The 14618-nt window shown below is 33.7% G+C and overlaps 1 protein-coding gene across 2 annotated transcripts; it reads right to left on the minus strand.

Moving 5' to 3' along the window:
• Nucleotides 1-1928: 1928 nt before the first annotated feature.
• On the minus strand, nt 1929-13854 carry LOC114304919 (WAT1-related protein At4g30420-like). Of its 2 annotated transcripts, XM_082924567.1 has the most exons (7): nt 13401-13854; nt 12641-12709; nt 12422-12538; nt 9704-9932; nt 3489-3647; nt 3255-3406; nt 1929-2280 (listed from the first exon to the last, which is right to left on the minus strand). In XM_082924567.1, the coding sequence occupies exons 1-7, from the start codon at nt 13577-13579 to the stop codon at nt 2055-2057; spliced, it is 1131 nt and encodes a 376-aa protein (XP_082780693.1). In that variant the 5' UTR covers nt 13580-13854; the 3' UTR covers nt 1929-2054. The 2 variants fall into 2 exon arrangements, with proteins under 2 accessions (XP_082780693.1, XP_082780694.1); XM_082924568.1 differs by lacking the exon at nt 3489-3647.
• Nucleotides 13855-14618: the final 764 nt, after the last annotated feature.

Raw genomic sequence — 14618 nt, forward strand, 5'->3', positions numbered from 1 at the left:
ACCGGCAGTATACATTGCCGACCGGCAGTAAATCACCAACCGATGGATTCATTTTGTGCCGGTGACCACAATTCACTACAGGTGGTAATTCTACTCAGCCGGTGGTGATTCCCAGTATCCAGAGAGGCATCCTTGAGACTTTGGCAGTCTTCAGAGAGGCAGAGCAAGGAAAACAGAGGCAGACTATGCATAGCCGTGCACTTCCGAGCAAGATCCGAGCACGCGTGCATTGAGCCCTCTTCCTGAGGCCCTTTTTCTTACTTTCTTAAATTAATTAATTTAGTTGGCCTGTAATAATTAATTAGCTAGGATAGCTAATTCATTATTCGAATTGTACTATTCTTTCGGTCCCTCCGAGCGAGGGCAAATCTGTAATAAGTGTGTGTGAGTGGTGTGTATGTCTTCCAATCCCCACTTCTTTCTTCCCTTTTATTTACCTGCTTCGATGGTTAGTAATAAGACATGTTTAATTTAGCATACCTTATGCTATGCATGCGTGCATCATTCATCAGTATTGCATGCACCGGGCTCGGCGCATCATGCTAACTACATTAGTATTTCAAATCTAACTTGAATACATGCTACTTGTGTATTTTCACATGTCATTCATAGAATAGCCGAGCCTACTCTAGTGACATTCCGTATGCGTTGCATTAGACATTAAAACATGGACTTGGATCATGCATTGATTGCTAACGAGTTCTTTGTTTTGGCACGAAATACGATGTAAGTATTTATGCTTTAGCATCATTGCATGCGTGTGAGTGTTGTCATGATAGCATGATTACCATGAGGCTAGCTGCTTATGAGATAAACTGTTTGAATGCCTGTGGGTGAAGGTTGGATTGTTTGAGTTGGAAAAACTCGTTGCAATCCGTGTTTTAGCCTACTTGCGAGTAGCAAATTCCAAAGCGCTTTTCAAAACAAACGGATATGCAATGCTTGTTCCCAAATTAGGCAATCTAGTCTATACTTGTTTGTTGTGCGCATAACATAGTAATTCTAGGCTAATAACCGGAATAAGAACACATAACGTTTTCAAAATCGGATATCATGGTTAGTAGAGGCCGGTCTTTGGATCGGGCTAAAGGGGGTGCTCATAGCTGACCTTCCCCGATCGTACCCAAGCTCCCGAGCCAAGACAACTTTGGTGATGACGGACATGTGGCCTTCGGCACCGAGTCAGGGTTTCCTAAATTCCCCCATAAAAAATATTTAGGTGGCGACTCTGTATCTGGCGAAGCAGTCCATGTTTGGCACTTCTTTTCAAAAAATCTGTTTCTCAAAACGATTTGCCGGATTTGGACTCTTTGGTTCAAGATTAAGAACCGTGACGATTTGAGAGTCCGAGCTGTAGTAACCCCAAATGAACAGAACGGGACTCACCCTCCCGGGGCGTTCGCGGACGTGCTACACTCATCAAATCCTTCATCAAATTAATTTGATGATATATATATATATTTTTTTTCATGAGGCATTGGAGATGATTGTTTTTCATCAAATTTGATGAAAGAAAATTTTGAAATTTTTAAAAAGATTTTGATAAAAATTTAATGAAAATTTTAAAATAATTCATATTAAAATTTTTACTTAAATTTAAAATCAAATTAAAATGTTCGCTTTGGAACTCTTTTTTTGTTCTTTTTCTTTTTTTTTTTTTTACCTTCTTGGTGAGCTTATATATTTTGGAAAAAATATCAAATAATACTTTTTCAATAAAAATTCCAATGAATCCTATTAACATTATGATAAGAAGATCAATTCATGTGTTAATATAACTTGAATTTTTTTAATTGAATATCCAATGAGTTATTGTTGACATTTTACTTTATGCATGTTATTGTAATTTTTTTTTTTTTTTTGTAACACCTAAAAATACAGTTGAAATGAATAGAATGTAGAGAATTATACAAAATCTGTAATCCAAATTAAACATAAAGCAAATTTTATTTTATTTTTTTAAAAATGCCGGGAAAAAATAATCCTATTGTTATTGTTGGAGTCTACTAACAAGAAACTGAAATATAGAAATTCGAGAAGTATTCTTCTAAGTTCTAACTATCATCAACTTTTGTTGATTTGTCAGATAGAAGAGGTTCCTCCAAATCAATTTTGATACTACTCATCCTCTCTTCAGATTCATCTACCAGGATTTGCACTATTTTTGTTTGATCATTTTCCAACTTTGAATCTCTCTCAACTTTTGACTCTGGAAGATCTTTGGCTTTACCCCATAGCACAACATATAATCCAAGAATCACACCAACACCACCTATTAAGCTGAAGCAATAGAAACCAATTTTAGACACCAACAAATAAAAACTATCACAAATTTATCAGTAATCAAATGCATGGAGCAAAAAATAAAGAAAAAAGAATAATGCAATTAAGGAATATAGCCTAACAAATTGATAAGAGACATGATAGTTGTTGTTCTGAAGTTGTATTACTCAAGGTCTTATACTGTTTGAAGATGCAACCAAATTTTAAAGTATTCATCACGTTGCACAATCAGTGACAAACAAGTATTTCTGATGATGTCCAAAATATTATGAAATAAGATAGAAAATAGGGTAAATTACACTAACCTCTCCTGAGATTTAAAAAAATATGGCAATGCCTACAATTTTAGTATAATTATGCTGACCCCATTTTAGTAATGTTAAATAGACCCAAACTAATGCAGATGACGTGAAAACATATAAATATAAGTAAGGAAAGTTATGCATTTCAGTGCAAAATAGATGATAACACTATTTTTTTCCATCCATCCGATTAACGAATTATTGATAAAATAAGATCAAGTGTTATGTGAATTAAGATCTTAAGAGAATCCAATATAACGATGTCAAAACTGTAAGATTTGTTGTATTTTTTTTAAACATCAAGGGCAAAAGGGGTAGTCCAAGAAAATAATATAGCAAAAGGGCAAATTGACCAAAGAGGTTGCAATTTTGAAAATGATGGGTAGGTGTAGCCCTCTATTTATAGAATTCTACAAACATTTTCAACATAAACATTAGTAATAGGTGTTTTTATTTAATGGACATGTTTATTTTTTGAGAAATTACTCCCCAGTGGATGTTAGACAAAAAAATCACAAAAAATAGGTAAACAATATAAATATTAATTATTAATATCATAAACTATTCTACTAATGCCTAATAATTTTTTAACTTTGAAAACATGGTTCTTTGAATTACTTTCAATTTTGAAACTTAAAATTAAAACACGAGAAGTTGAGATAATAATACCTTCCGACATAAAGCTCTTCATGTAAGAATATAGTAGCAAAAATGGTCACTATAACAGTGCACAAAGGATTGAACATTGCAGAGAACAGTGGACCTCTACGCGAAATGCACCATGCTTGAACAAAGAATGAAACTGCCGATCCCACTATTCCCTGTTTGTTAATTTCATTTAAAATTCAAATTCAATGATCTTCACATTCATAAAACAAAATAAATTGCTTTTAAAATACTTACTGCATATAAACAACAACCGAGTTCAAGATAGGAATGTAATTTCCAAGCTTCTGGGTTTGGCTCTAGGAAAAATGCAACTGCTACTGATTGCAATGTGGCCATGAAACACATCCAAGCGGATAGAGAGAGGTGATCAGGATAACTTGCTGAAACTGGTACCTAGTTAAAGTTATAGGTGATTTTTAGTGATCATAGTAAAATATAAATTGATGTGTGCTGGAAATTGGGGTTTACAATCCAAACCCGATTGGTTCATCTATGGTGGCATGACCCAAGACTCATAAGGAGACCTAGTCAAAGTGGACTTGAATTAACTTATCCTAGGAATAAGTGTGATTAACTCACTATCTCATCTCTTGAAGAGATAGAGTTGTGGTAGTTATAACTCTCCCACATAATATACGTATTATTTTTGGGAGAGTAAGATTTTAACCGTATAGGTAATCAGTATTTTTTTTCTCTCCCTCCTACACTCTCTATTCTTTCTCTCTCCATAGAAATAGAGAATAGCCTTTGTACGATGAATAGTATGGATAGTTATCTAGTAGTTCTATTCCATTGTTGGGAATTGCTCGAAGACATCAATGGTGGCACATGATTCACTCACATAACCCATGGATTCGGTTTGAGCGTAAAAGGTATGGATTAAATCCACTAATCCGCTAATCCGCGATGTATAAATATTCTTACATGGGTATCAAAGCCAATATTTGGTATTTTTGTGTTATTTGTGCATAAATATATGTATAGATATGATTTGTGCATAAAATTGATGTTTTTCGAACCATCTCTGATCGTCCTGAATTTCATATATGTTGTAGTCTATATTACTTAGATCATATCTGCAAAGTTTTGCAAAAATCGGACAATCGAATTTTGAGAAAAATTAAGATTTATATATGATTTTTGTAACATTGACTGCATGCTGGTTTTACATGCATTGTTTTCATGTTGTGAAAATTTCATATTTAAAATCCTTATTTCAAGACCTTCGAAACGGTATATTAAGAGCCTGATTCCGACTTACGATTGAGGAGAAAACTCAAACCCTAATTTTTATAAAAGTTTGAGCCATTAGAGAAGAAGACAAATTTGCTGACATCATCGGCACTAGCACGTGCGCTAACATCATTCACTTAGGTAAGCGCTGATTTAGACACTATTAAGGCTCTGTTTGTTTGGTTTAAATTTAAAAACTATGTTAATTACTTTCAAATTATTTGTTATAATTATGATTGAAGCATGGCGTATACCATTGAACTCGTAATTCAATTTTCTACATGTTAAAGTTTCATAATTTTTTGAAAAATAAAATATTTTTCATTAATAAATAATTCAATATTTTTACGTTAAATTGCTCTTGGAGGAGTATAATATAGCATGTTAAGTTCTTTTAAATGATTAGAACTTATAATATGTTGTTATTTTAAATAGCATGATTTATTTATATTGGTGAATTTTAATTCCATGATTAAATATTCTAGCATGTTTTCTTTTATGACTTCACATAGAGATGCTATTGTATGGAATTAATATTTTATCATACTTTAGGCAAGCCATAGTTAGTGGAAGGTTGTTCGATTGGGAGAAATCTTTGTAGATTTACCTCCGAAAACCAATATTTTTGCCCATGAATTAAATTAAATTTTGGATAATTGTCACTTGTTGTGTAAGAGATGATTACGAGTATAACTGATTTTTGATTTTACGACTTGTGCAATATTTTCACTATTTAATTTAGATTTTTACGATAAAATTATATTATGATATGGTAATCAAATTAATTCCAATGTGCTTTTTTTCCTCTAATTGACTTAGCATATGGAAGTTAATTTTGGTCGACCTAGACTTAGTAGAGATGTTCAAATGTGAACAATCTAATTCTATTTTTTAGATAAGCAGAAAGTCTTGAAGAATTTAGGTCAAACCTTAATTGAGCCAAAGTAAGGAAACATAACTAAATGTCGTTGTGGTTTTGTTGCCTTGTTTGGTGCAATAAAAACTAATGTGTACTTTATGATTAGCGGCATGCTAAGTAGTGTTGATTGACGAGTTTGGAGTTGTGAAATTAGTAAGCCCTCAATAAATCTAGATATGATCCTGACTATTGAGCTACATGGATTGACTTTGTAATTTGACTTGTAATAATGTTGTATCATGGGATGGAGCAAATCCAAGAGTCACGTCATCCAAGAAATGCGAGCTTAAATGAGTTAGTCATTAAGTGTAAGACGAGTAGCCAATATGAGTAGTGTTTTGCTCTCTACCCAACTTATGGGAGTGGATGGAGCAAAATTTCACACACTATGATAGTGTGCATTGAAGTATCACTTGAAGTTAAAAGATTAGCACTTAGAAGATGCAAAAATCTATTAACACTAAGTGAGAAGATTAGCGCCTAATGACTGGTCACTTGCTGTTTCCACACTTGAGTGTGAGACATGAGGAGGTGCTTCTTTGTATAATTCCTTAGCTAGGCTAACGCTTTTGAATGCAATTTACCACTAAGCGCAAAAATTAGATCATAGTTATGAAAAGATCAAAGCTGACAAGGTTGTTATGACTCTAAGAATATGGCGCATCGCTCGTGAGAGCATTCTGTTGAATTAGACTTTTTACCCTAATTTATGCTGAAATTGCTTCAGGAGCTGTCATAGATTGATAGCTTATTCTCTCCTTCATGTGAATAGTAGAATTAATTGCAACTAACTATGAAGCGAGAAACAGAGATGGCAAGAGAAGTATAGTCATGTTTCAACTAGATGCAGTAAAGTACATGGAGAATAAAATTGACTTAAAGGTGCAAGGGACTAGCACTTATTAGTTAAATTTGTGACTTAGGCACACTTGATATCTCCATGACATTCTTTTATGATCTAGTGAACATTAGTTAGTCATGAGTCATTACCTAGTTGGGCCTACACCTTTACACTTGTCATTGAGAACTCACACATTAGGATGATTGGAATTACTTTATAACATTAGTCATGAATCTGTGGCTTATTGTACTTAATCACATTGACAAGAAGGTGACATGAATGGTTTGAGTAGGCCCTCCTAGGCCCACTCGCTTGCGACTTCTTTCTCTCATGTGAATGTGCAACATTGTTCGCAATAGCTATGCACAAGTAAGTTAGAAAGCCGCAAAAGGGCATATGCATTGGCGCATTTGGTCACGTAAAGTTTTCTTAGAAGAGGTGACGTGAATAGAGTTTTGGAAATCTATAAGATAGAGAATTCTATATATGACACTTTATGTAGCCTAGTTGAGAATGGAAAGAAATTTCTAATATCCTAGGGACAGTGGGAGCAACATGTTTACTCGTGGATTGCTCCATTAGAGAAGAATACTCTACATTCTTAGTTGCGTGGTAACGAATGTGAAAATTTTCCACATCATCCCTAGGTGATTGAGAGGGAAACATTTATGATTACTCCACAAAATGATAAAGAGCCTAGAATAGTGTCAAAGGCTCTCTAGTTCCTTGTTTTTAGAAAGTGGATCAATATTATTCATTTTAAGACAAAATTTTTAAAGATTAACCATTTCTAGGATTTGGTTGACTTTTCTCTATGACGTGAAACTGTTATAAAGTTATGTGCGATTTGAATAGTCATTTTTGAGGCATAAGACTCGCTAGATACCGAAAATTCATACCATTGAGAAAGGTGTAGACCATGAGAAGACTTCCTCCTAAGGAGTGAGACTTACTTTGACTTAGGCTCTAATTGACATTAGTTCGAAACTTTACTTTGTGGACATTGTGACCCAACTTCTCATTGGAGAATTGGATAAGTATATCCATAGGGATTTACCCTCTGCTTTTATGGCGAAAAGATAGGAGCACAAAGGATTACTAGTTCCAATAAATCTTTTACGGCCTAAAATAGTTATCCAAATAGTGGTTCTTAGACTTTATCGAGCCATTATGGGCCAACGATGATTGATGAAGACCACTGAGGCATGATCAATGGTCCAAAAGAAGTTTTTCCTTACTTAGTCATTATGAGCTAGGAATTTATAGGGTTGGCAGTTCTCTGTTTTAGACATGATGTACATGGGTGATGTAATTTATATGCTCAGATGTATGATCCTTAGGGATTATTTTGGGAGTTCTTGGTTTATCTTTGATGACTTACATAAGAAATATCCTAGAATGATTCTAGACACAAAATTGTAAACCCATTAACTTACCTATTGGTAAAAACTACAGCCTCAGCTATTGAGTGAATCCTCGTATTGTCTCTAGGAGCAACAGATGACCTATATTCCTTGATCATTTGTTGTGGAAGCTTGAAGTACGCTATGTGAGTGTATTCGGCATAATGAGTGTTATCTTTTGTAAATAGTCAACTGAGTAGTTTAGACCATGACCTTACTCATTAGACAATCAATAGGATGCTCTACTAATTGTGTATAAATTTGTCCCTTGTAAGATTCAATGCACTAGTTGGACGCATCTTGAATGAATGCAAACCGGTCACTATAATGTCTATAGAGAGGTAGTTGCACAAGAGGTAGTGATCTTGAACCACTTTATGTGAGGCGCACATGGTGGATTCCATTGTATATGCTTATTGCAAGAGGTGCTGATAGGGCCTAAGTTTGGAATCTAAAATTGCGCAAACTATGGTTGTGTTTTTCAATTGATAGCTTGTTTTTGTGAGATTGTGAGATTATGAGATATTAATGCTATTATGGTTTGTGCCATAATGATTAATAGATGACGAAGTCAGTAGGCAAGATTGGCTCACCCACACGAGCAATCGCCTTTAGCGCTTGGGAGCGAGCAAGAATGGGATTAGTGATTTATTTTATTTTGAAGCCAAGAAAGGCTTAAAATTACCCACTATGTATGTCGCTTTGGTTGCAACCAAGATGAGGTCGTGTTAAAGACCAAGCATGGATATCAGTACCTACTTTACATGTTCTGCCTGTTATGATTAGCTAGATATGAGATCTCATTTGGCGCCTAGAAGACAAGCAAATAGAGAATTCGTGTTAGGCCCTAGAAAGCGACTCGTACGCTTAAGAGTGACTAGACTAAGATCTATATGGTGTATCGACTATGACGTCAGTCTTTGGAAGAGTTACTTCACCGTAGCATGTATTCATACTACATGTGCTTGGCGACCGAGTAATGCGGTGAGAGAATGGATCCCTGCTTCCTCACTGTGTGAGTTTTACATGTCATTATTGATATGACTTTCACATTTGTACCCTTTTGCGACCTTTGACTATGTCATAAGGTAAGGGGCTACTTTAGTATATTGCCTGCGGTCATGTATGATTAGGCTTTAAAGAACATCATTGGGAAAGCAGTCAATTCGAAACTAAATGGCATAAGGGCGCATAGAAGATCATCTAGTATTACACCATTGTTATATATTCACTGCCAACAACTCACATCGCTTTGATTAAGAAGTGGATTAAGGGTGAATATATTGCATGATATGAGAGGGTCAAGCATGCTCTATGAAGGATTTGAGATGCTTTTTAGACCGGTGTAATTAGAGGAGTATGGGGTATACGAGATACTATTTTTATTTTTGGGTTGATGTCTATATACTGGCTCTTTTTGAGTTTCTAGTGTAAAGCTCCCACGTGCAGGTGTTCTTAGCGGTCGCACGGTCCGTTTGCTAGTTTCATCGTGTTTGATGGATAGATTAAGATAAAGGAGGTGCGGTGTCATGGCAACGCATGTTCGAGTGGTAGTTGTTAGAAATTGGGTCAGGTTTAGAACCCATGCCCAATTAGGTTGCCCATGGTGGCATGACCCAAGACCTATAAGAAGATACCTAGTCAAAGTGGACTTGGATTAACTTATCTTGGGGATAAGTGTGATTAACCCACTATCTCATCTCTTGAAGAGACAGAGTTGTGGTGGTTATACTCTCCCACATAATATACGTATTGTTTTTTAGAGAGTAAGATTTTAACCGTATAGGTAATTAGTATCTTTATCTCTCTCTCCTACACTCTCTATTCTTTCTCTCTATAGAAATACAGGATAACCTTTGTATTGTAAATAGTATGGGTAGTTCTCTAATAGTTATATTCCATTGCTAGGAATTGTTCGAAAACATCAATGGAGACACGTAATTCACCCTTATGATCCATGGATTTGGTTTGAGCGTAAAAGGTATGGATTGAATCCGCTAATCCGCTGTGTATAAATATTCTGACAATGTGAATTTTGAAGAGCTTAATATACCTGTAAAATCAGCCATAATGACCAGCAACAACTGTTTCCGAAGAGCAAAAGACAACCGAGCAACCAGTCATCACCTCTCGTACCCAAAAGAGATTTTGGTGGTAGGAATTCCAAGTTCAATAACTTTGGCCCTCTTAACAATGCCATTGAAACAGCTCCGGTTACACAAAAGACGACTCCTAGAATCTTTGCCATACTTCTCATGCTTCGGATATTTAGTTTCTCCAGTCTGGTAATTTCATACATTTTGTGAAAGATGTTATGTTTTTGGATAAATTCAAAGCATATTGTGATTAATAAGTTTTTAGTAAAAAAAGAAAGAATTTAAATGAAAATACCTTAGGTATAGGGATGAAATGGATATATTTTTCAACATGAGCATCGTCGCTTATATTTTTAGTGTGGATGGAATGAAATTTGATTCCAATCAATTAGGTATGCAGTTTTAATTTTGTTTGTAGGAAAATTTTAACAAATTCTTGCCAACATGAGAAGAACTTACCCGAGTTATAAAAAGTCAATTGAAACTAACGGAGCGTTTAATAATCAGATTCAACACTTAAAATTAAATATATTAAGTAATAATCAATTAAATTCATTTGATAACCACAATTGATATCACGTAAAAATTTAAGTGCCTCTTCAAATGTAGGTTAAATTTTTTTAAAAAAAATAATAATAATAAATTATATGAAATTTACTTAATTTTGACTAAATTTAAACACTATTACAAACTCAGCACCACCACCACTACCACTACCACCATAACCAACACCATCATGTCACCACTACCACCACCATTACCACCATCACTACCATGTCACCGCCACTGCCACCACCACCACCACCACCACCATCATGACACCACCACTATTACCACTACCTTCATCACCATTATTATTTTCATAAGTACCACCATTGTTTTACTACCACTACCATCTCTACTGCTATTGTAACCGCAACCGTTACCGCCACCATGTCTCCGCCACCCCCCCACCACCACCACCACTATTAACGCTACCACTACCACCACTATCATGCCGCCACTACCACCACAACTTATCCTACTTTCATCATCATTGTTATTGTTGCGATAAGCTACACCATCACTTTACTATCATTACTATCATTATTGCTATCACCACCACCATACTACCACCATCACCATCACCATAGAAAATTTTAAATGTATAATTTAAAAATAATAAATTTCAAATTTGATCTTATATATATATATATATATATATCACACAACTTATTTTTAGTTCATCACTTAAATTTTTATCAAACGGTTTTTCAGTGTAAAAAATTCAGCATTCAGTTTTCAATTCTTAATTTTCAATTTCAGCTTTATCAAACACCACCAAATGGGTGTTTGGGATTTATTTTTACAGTAGTTTTTATAGTTCATTTTTTTTTTCTTTTTTTCTTTTTTTTTTTTTTTTGTCTTTAGAATTTTTATTTTTTAATTTTCAAAAAGTTTTAAGTTTTTAGGTTTTATTTCACTAGACGATCAAAAAAAGTAAAAAAACCAATACAAAAATTGAAAAGAAATCCACTAGAGGAGGAAAAAAAAAATTAGTTAACATTTTTGGCCTTTTTTAATTAAGTTTTGTAATTTATAGATTATTCTACACTATATGGACCAAAAAATTAAAAAACATTTGACACAAATTTAAAAAAATAATAAATTTAACTAGATGTCAAACAACCTCTAAGTTATTCCAAGTTGCATATTAAAACAAAATCCATATGTTGGCACGATGAGATTGACTTATAAAATAAATGAAGAACATGGTCACACCAAATTTTTGTTATTTGATTTCTTTCATCAACCAGTTAAACTAAAAAATGAAATCTACATGGATCTTGTTAGAGGAGGGATATTCTAACAAGGGGGATATCCCACAAAATTCTTGTTTGTTTTCTCAAGTTTTCCCCCCACTTACATGATGTAGTAAAACGATTAATTTTAATTTGAAATATGTCGCATTGTGCAATGGTGAAAATGAATTTATCCAGTATTGTCTAAAGTATTAACATGGTCATATCATAAACAAATTTCTATAATTTATTTGTATGATTAATTAAGATGGCTTAAATAAGAGGGACATGACCTTTTTTCTAAAATTTAAAAAAAGAAGTGATTCAGTGCGAATGCATATATGTAACAAATTAAACGCACTATTTATTTAGATAGATACAATTTTCTAACCAAAAGTATTTTTTCAGATATTATTTTCTTTTTAGATGTTTTCGGTAAGGAGGAGGATTCCCCATCTAAATTTTAGATTGGAGGGTGTTGTTTGGGTTCATGAGACCCACCTTGGGTCCCTTTTTAATAATCCGAATCGTTCATTTTTTTGGACACTTCATGTATTGCATCTACAAAAAATTAGATCAATCCGATAACTATAACTTATTCAATTTATTATATTTCTCACTGAAAAAATGTATAATTTATTTTAAAAAACACAATTGTTATATATTTTTTTAGTGAAAAATTGAATAAGTTAATCGAATTAATTTTTTTTTTTAGATGAAATACACGAAGTGTCCGATAAAACGAACAGTTTAGATTATCGATATGGGACCTGTGATAGGTCTCACGGATCCAAAAGCACCCTCCAGTCCAAAATCTAGACCGAACAGATTCCTCCTAGAAAGTTTTGATGTTCATGTGGTGGCCATTGAGAATGCATGTTTTTGCAATTTTACCCGATAAAAGATGCTATTACAAAAGTTATGGCGGGGACTAGATTTCCCATTGCACTTCCCATTGAAGATGAAGCCAAGTACAAACCCTCAAAGTAGATGTTCTGGTTGATTGTAACACTGTGAAAATAAATAAATAAATAAATAAATAGATAAAACACGAGTACTAAACCTTAACATAAAATGGAACAAAAAAGAAAATAACTTCATATGAAAATTTACCCAACAAGAGAAGCCAAAAATATCAAGGAAAAGCTCTTCAACCCCAAACATGACCTACTAGTTTTTCTCCTGCACCAAGAAAACAAGGGTTATGTTAACAGAAGTCTAATGGAAGAGAAAAATTACCAAAAAAGTAGTTGTTTATATCCCAAAACACTTCCATATATTTGCAAAGATAAATTACACTTGTAGTCTATATAAGTTATTTTTCATGTCAATTTGGTTGTTGTAACTTCAATGGTAACAGTTTTGCCCTTTAATTTTTTACAGCGTCAATTTAATCCGATTGATAATATTTATTAGAAAATTGAACAGTTATCAAAGACAAAATGATAAATCAAAAGGGAATGAATCATTTTAAATTTTATGTTAACAACAGGAGCTTCTATTTTCACATAATTTCCTCTCGGTGCATTTTATTTTATTTTTTGTTTGGAAATCAATTTCTGAATAAAACTATTTGGATAAAAAATCAACTTCCGAATAAAATGATTTGATTGTGCAGTATGTTTGTTTCGGAAGTAGATTTTTGAAATGAGATAATATAATATGTAGAAGGAAAAATTCCTGTTAACCCCTCAATCACTTTATAGAGAAAGAATAAACTATTTTGCTCTTTAATTTCAGTTCAATTTTTAAAATATGCTTTTTGCAATTGGACTAATGTCAACTCTATGAACGATAATTAGCAGTTAGAGAGAGAGAGAGAGAGAGATGATGATGATGATGATGATGATGATGATGATGATGTAACACAGACCTTGTGAAATAAGCTAGAGGGGCAATGGCCAAAGTAGCAATGGCTTGCCTGTAGACAACAAAAATACTAGGGCTCATTCCTTGCAAGAGAGCAGCCGTGGTTGAGAGAGTAAGCAATGCATAGCCGACTTGCAATCCAAACATAGCCAGTGCTGGCATGTAATCATCTAACCCACCCATATTATGATTTGCTTTTTCCCAGAGAAAAATATGACCAATGTGCCAAATAAGTACTGTTGCACTACCATCCCAACTTGCCTTTATATATAGATCTCCAAATCCACACAATTCATTTGTGTAAAATATGAAATTTTTTACGAGCAACAGTACATTAAAAAAAAAAGGCCAAATGAGTTGTAACAGAGTGGAATATGGTATTTAACACCCACAGAAAGAAGCATCTTGGAGTGAGTGGATGTATGTTACCTGAGGAAGGGTTGTTTGTAATGAATGCTGACTGACAGCCACATGACACTTATCACAAATTAAGGGATAAAATAATTCAAAAAAATTATCAGACGTGTCATTGGCCTGGCCCCATCTTAGCGTCTTTCTTGATTTTTTTACATTAATATTTTACAACTTTGGTAGAGACCCCTCAATCACCGACCATCATCACTCCCGCACACACGTGGGGTTGGTGATTGGAGGAAGAGATTTTTTTAAAAAAAAAAAAAGGAATCTGGCCAATCATAGGCCAAGGGGGTCATGGGGGTCACTATTTAGAGGGGATCCGGAACATTTTTGAATATTTTATTTAATAGGTCTCAAAAAATATTAATAATTCGGATCATTAAGATAGGCCTTAAAATAGGTTCACAAAGCCTAATAGTATCTCTTTGATTATCCAAGTTGAGAGCATCCAAACCCAAAAAAGAAATGTCTGATCAAATTTATTTTTAGTGTGACCGACCTATTAAATTAAGCTTGAATTTACATTATATATTTTATTTTTGAGTAACTTATATCATTGGTCATTTTAATTTGAGCCAAATTTCACTTTAATTTTCATAGTATAAATTTTATCAATTTAAATCTCATACTTCTAATTCCGTTATAATATTCCTTCATTTATTATTAACATTTTAGATAGTAAAACAATAGTTGTGAAATTGGAGGGATCAAAATATTCTCACATACCTGTTCAAAAAAAAATATTCTCACATAAGTTGAATGTGCTTTTTTTTTTTTTTTTTGGTCCAAACTAGTGATGGCAATT

Source organism: Camellia sinensis, chromosome 4, assembly GCF_055761805.1.
Source record: "Camellia sinensis isolate YWXY chromosome 4, ASM5576180v1, whole genome shotgun sequence".
In the NCBI taxonomy this organism is placed as follows: Eukaryota; Viridiplantae; Streptophyta; class Magnoliopsida; order Ericales; family Theaceae; genus Camellia; species Camellia sinensis.

What these genes read in the sequence shown, in the direction of transcription:
- LOC114304919 (XM_082924567.1), bottom strand. Translation starts at nt 13,579, where the DNA reads ATGGGTGGGTTAGATGATTACATGCCAGCACTGGCTATGTTTGGATTG. An exon ending in TTTTTGGCTTCTCTTGTTGG is followed by an intron (nt 12,539 to 12,640) that starts GTAAATTTTCAT and finishes TTATTTTCACAG; the next exon opens with TGTTACAATCAACCAGAACA. An exon ending in GAAGAGCTTTATGTCGGAAG is followed by an intron (nt 2,281 to 3,254) that starts GTATTATTATCT and finishes CTATTGCTTCAG; the next exon opens with CTTAATAGGTGGTGTTGGTG.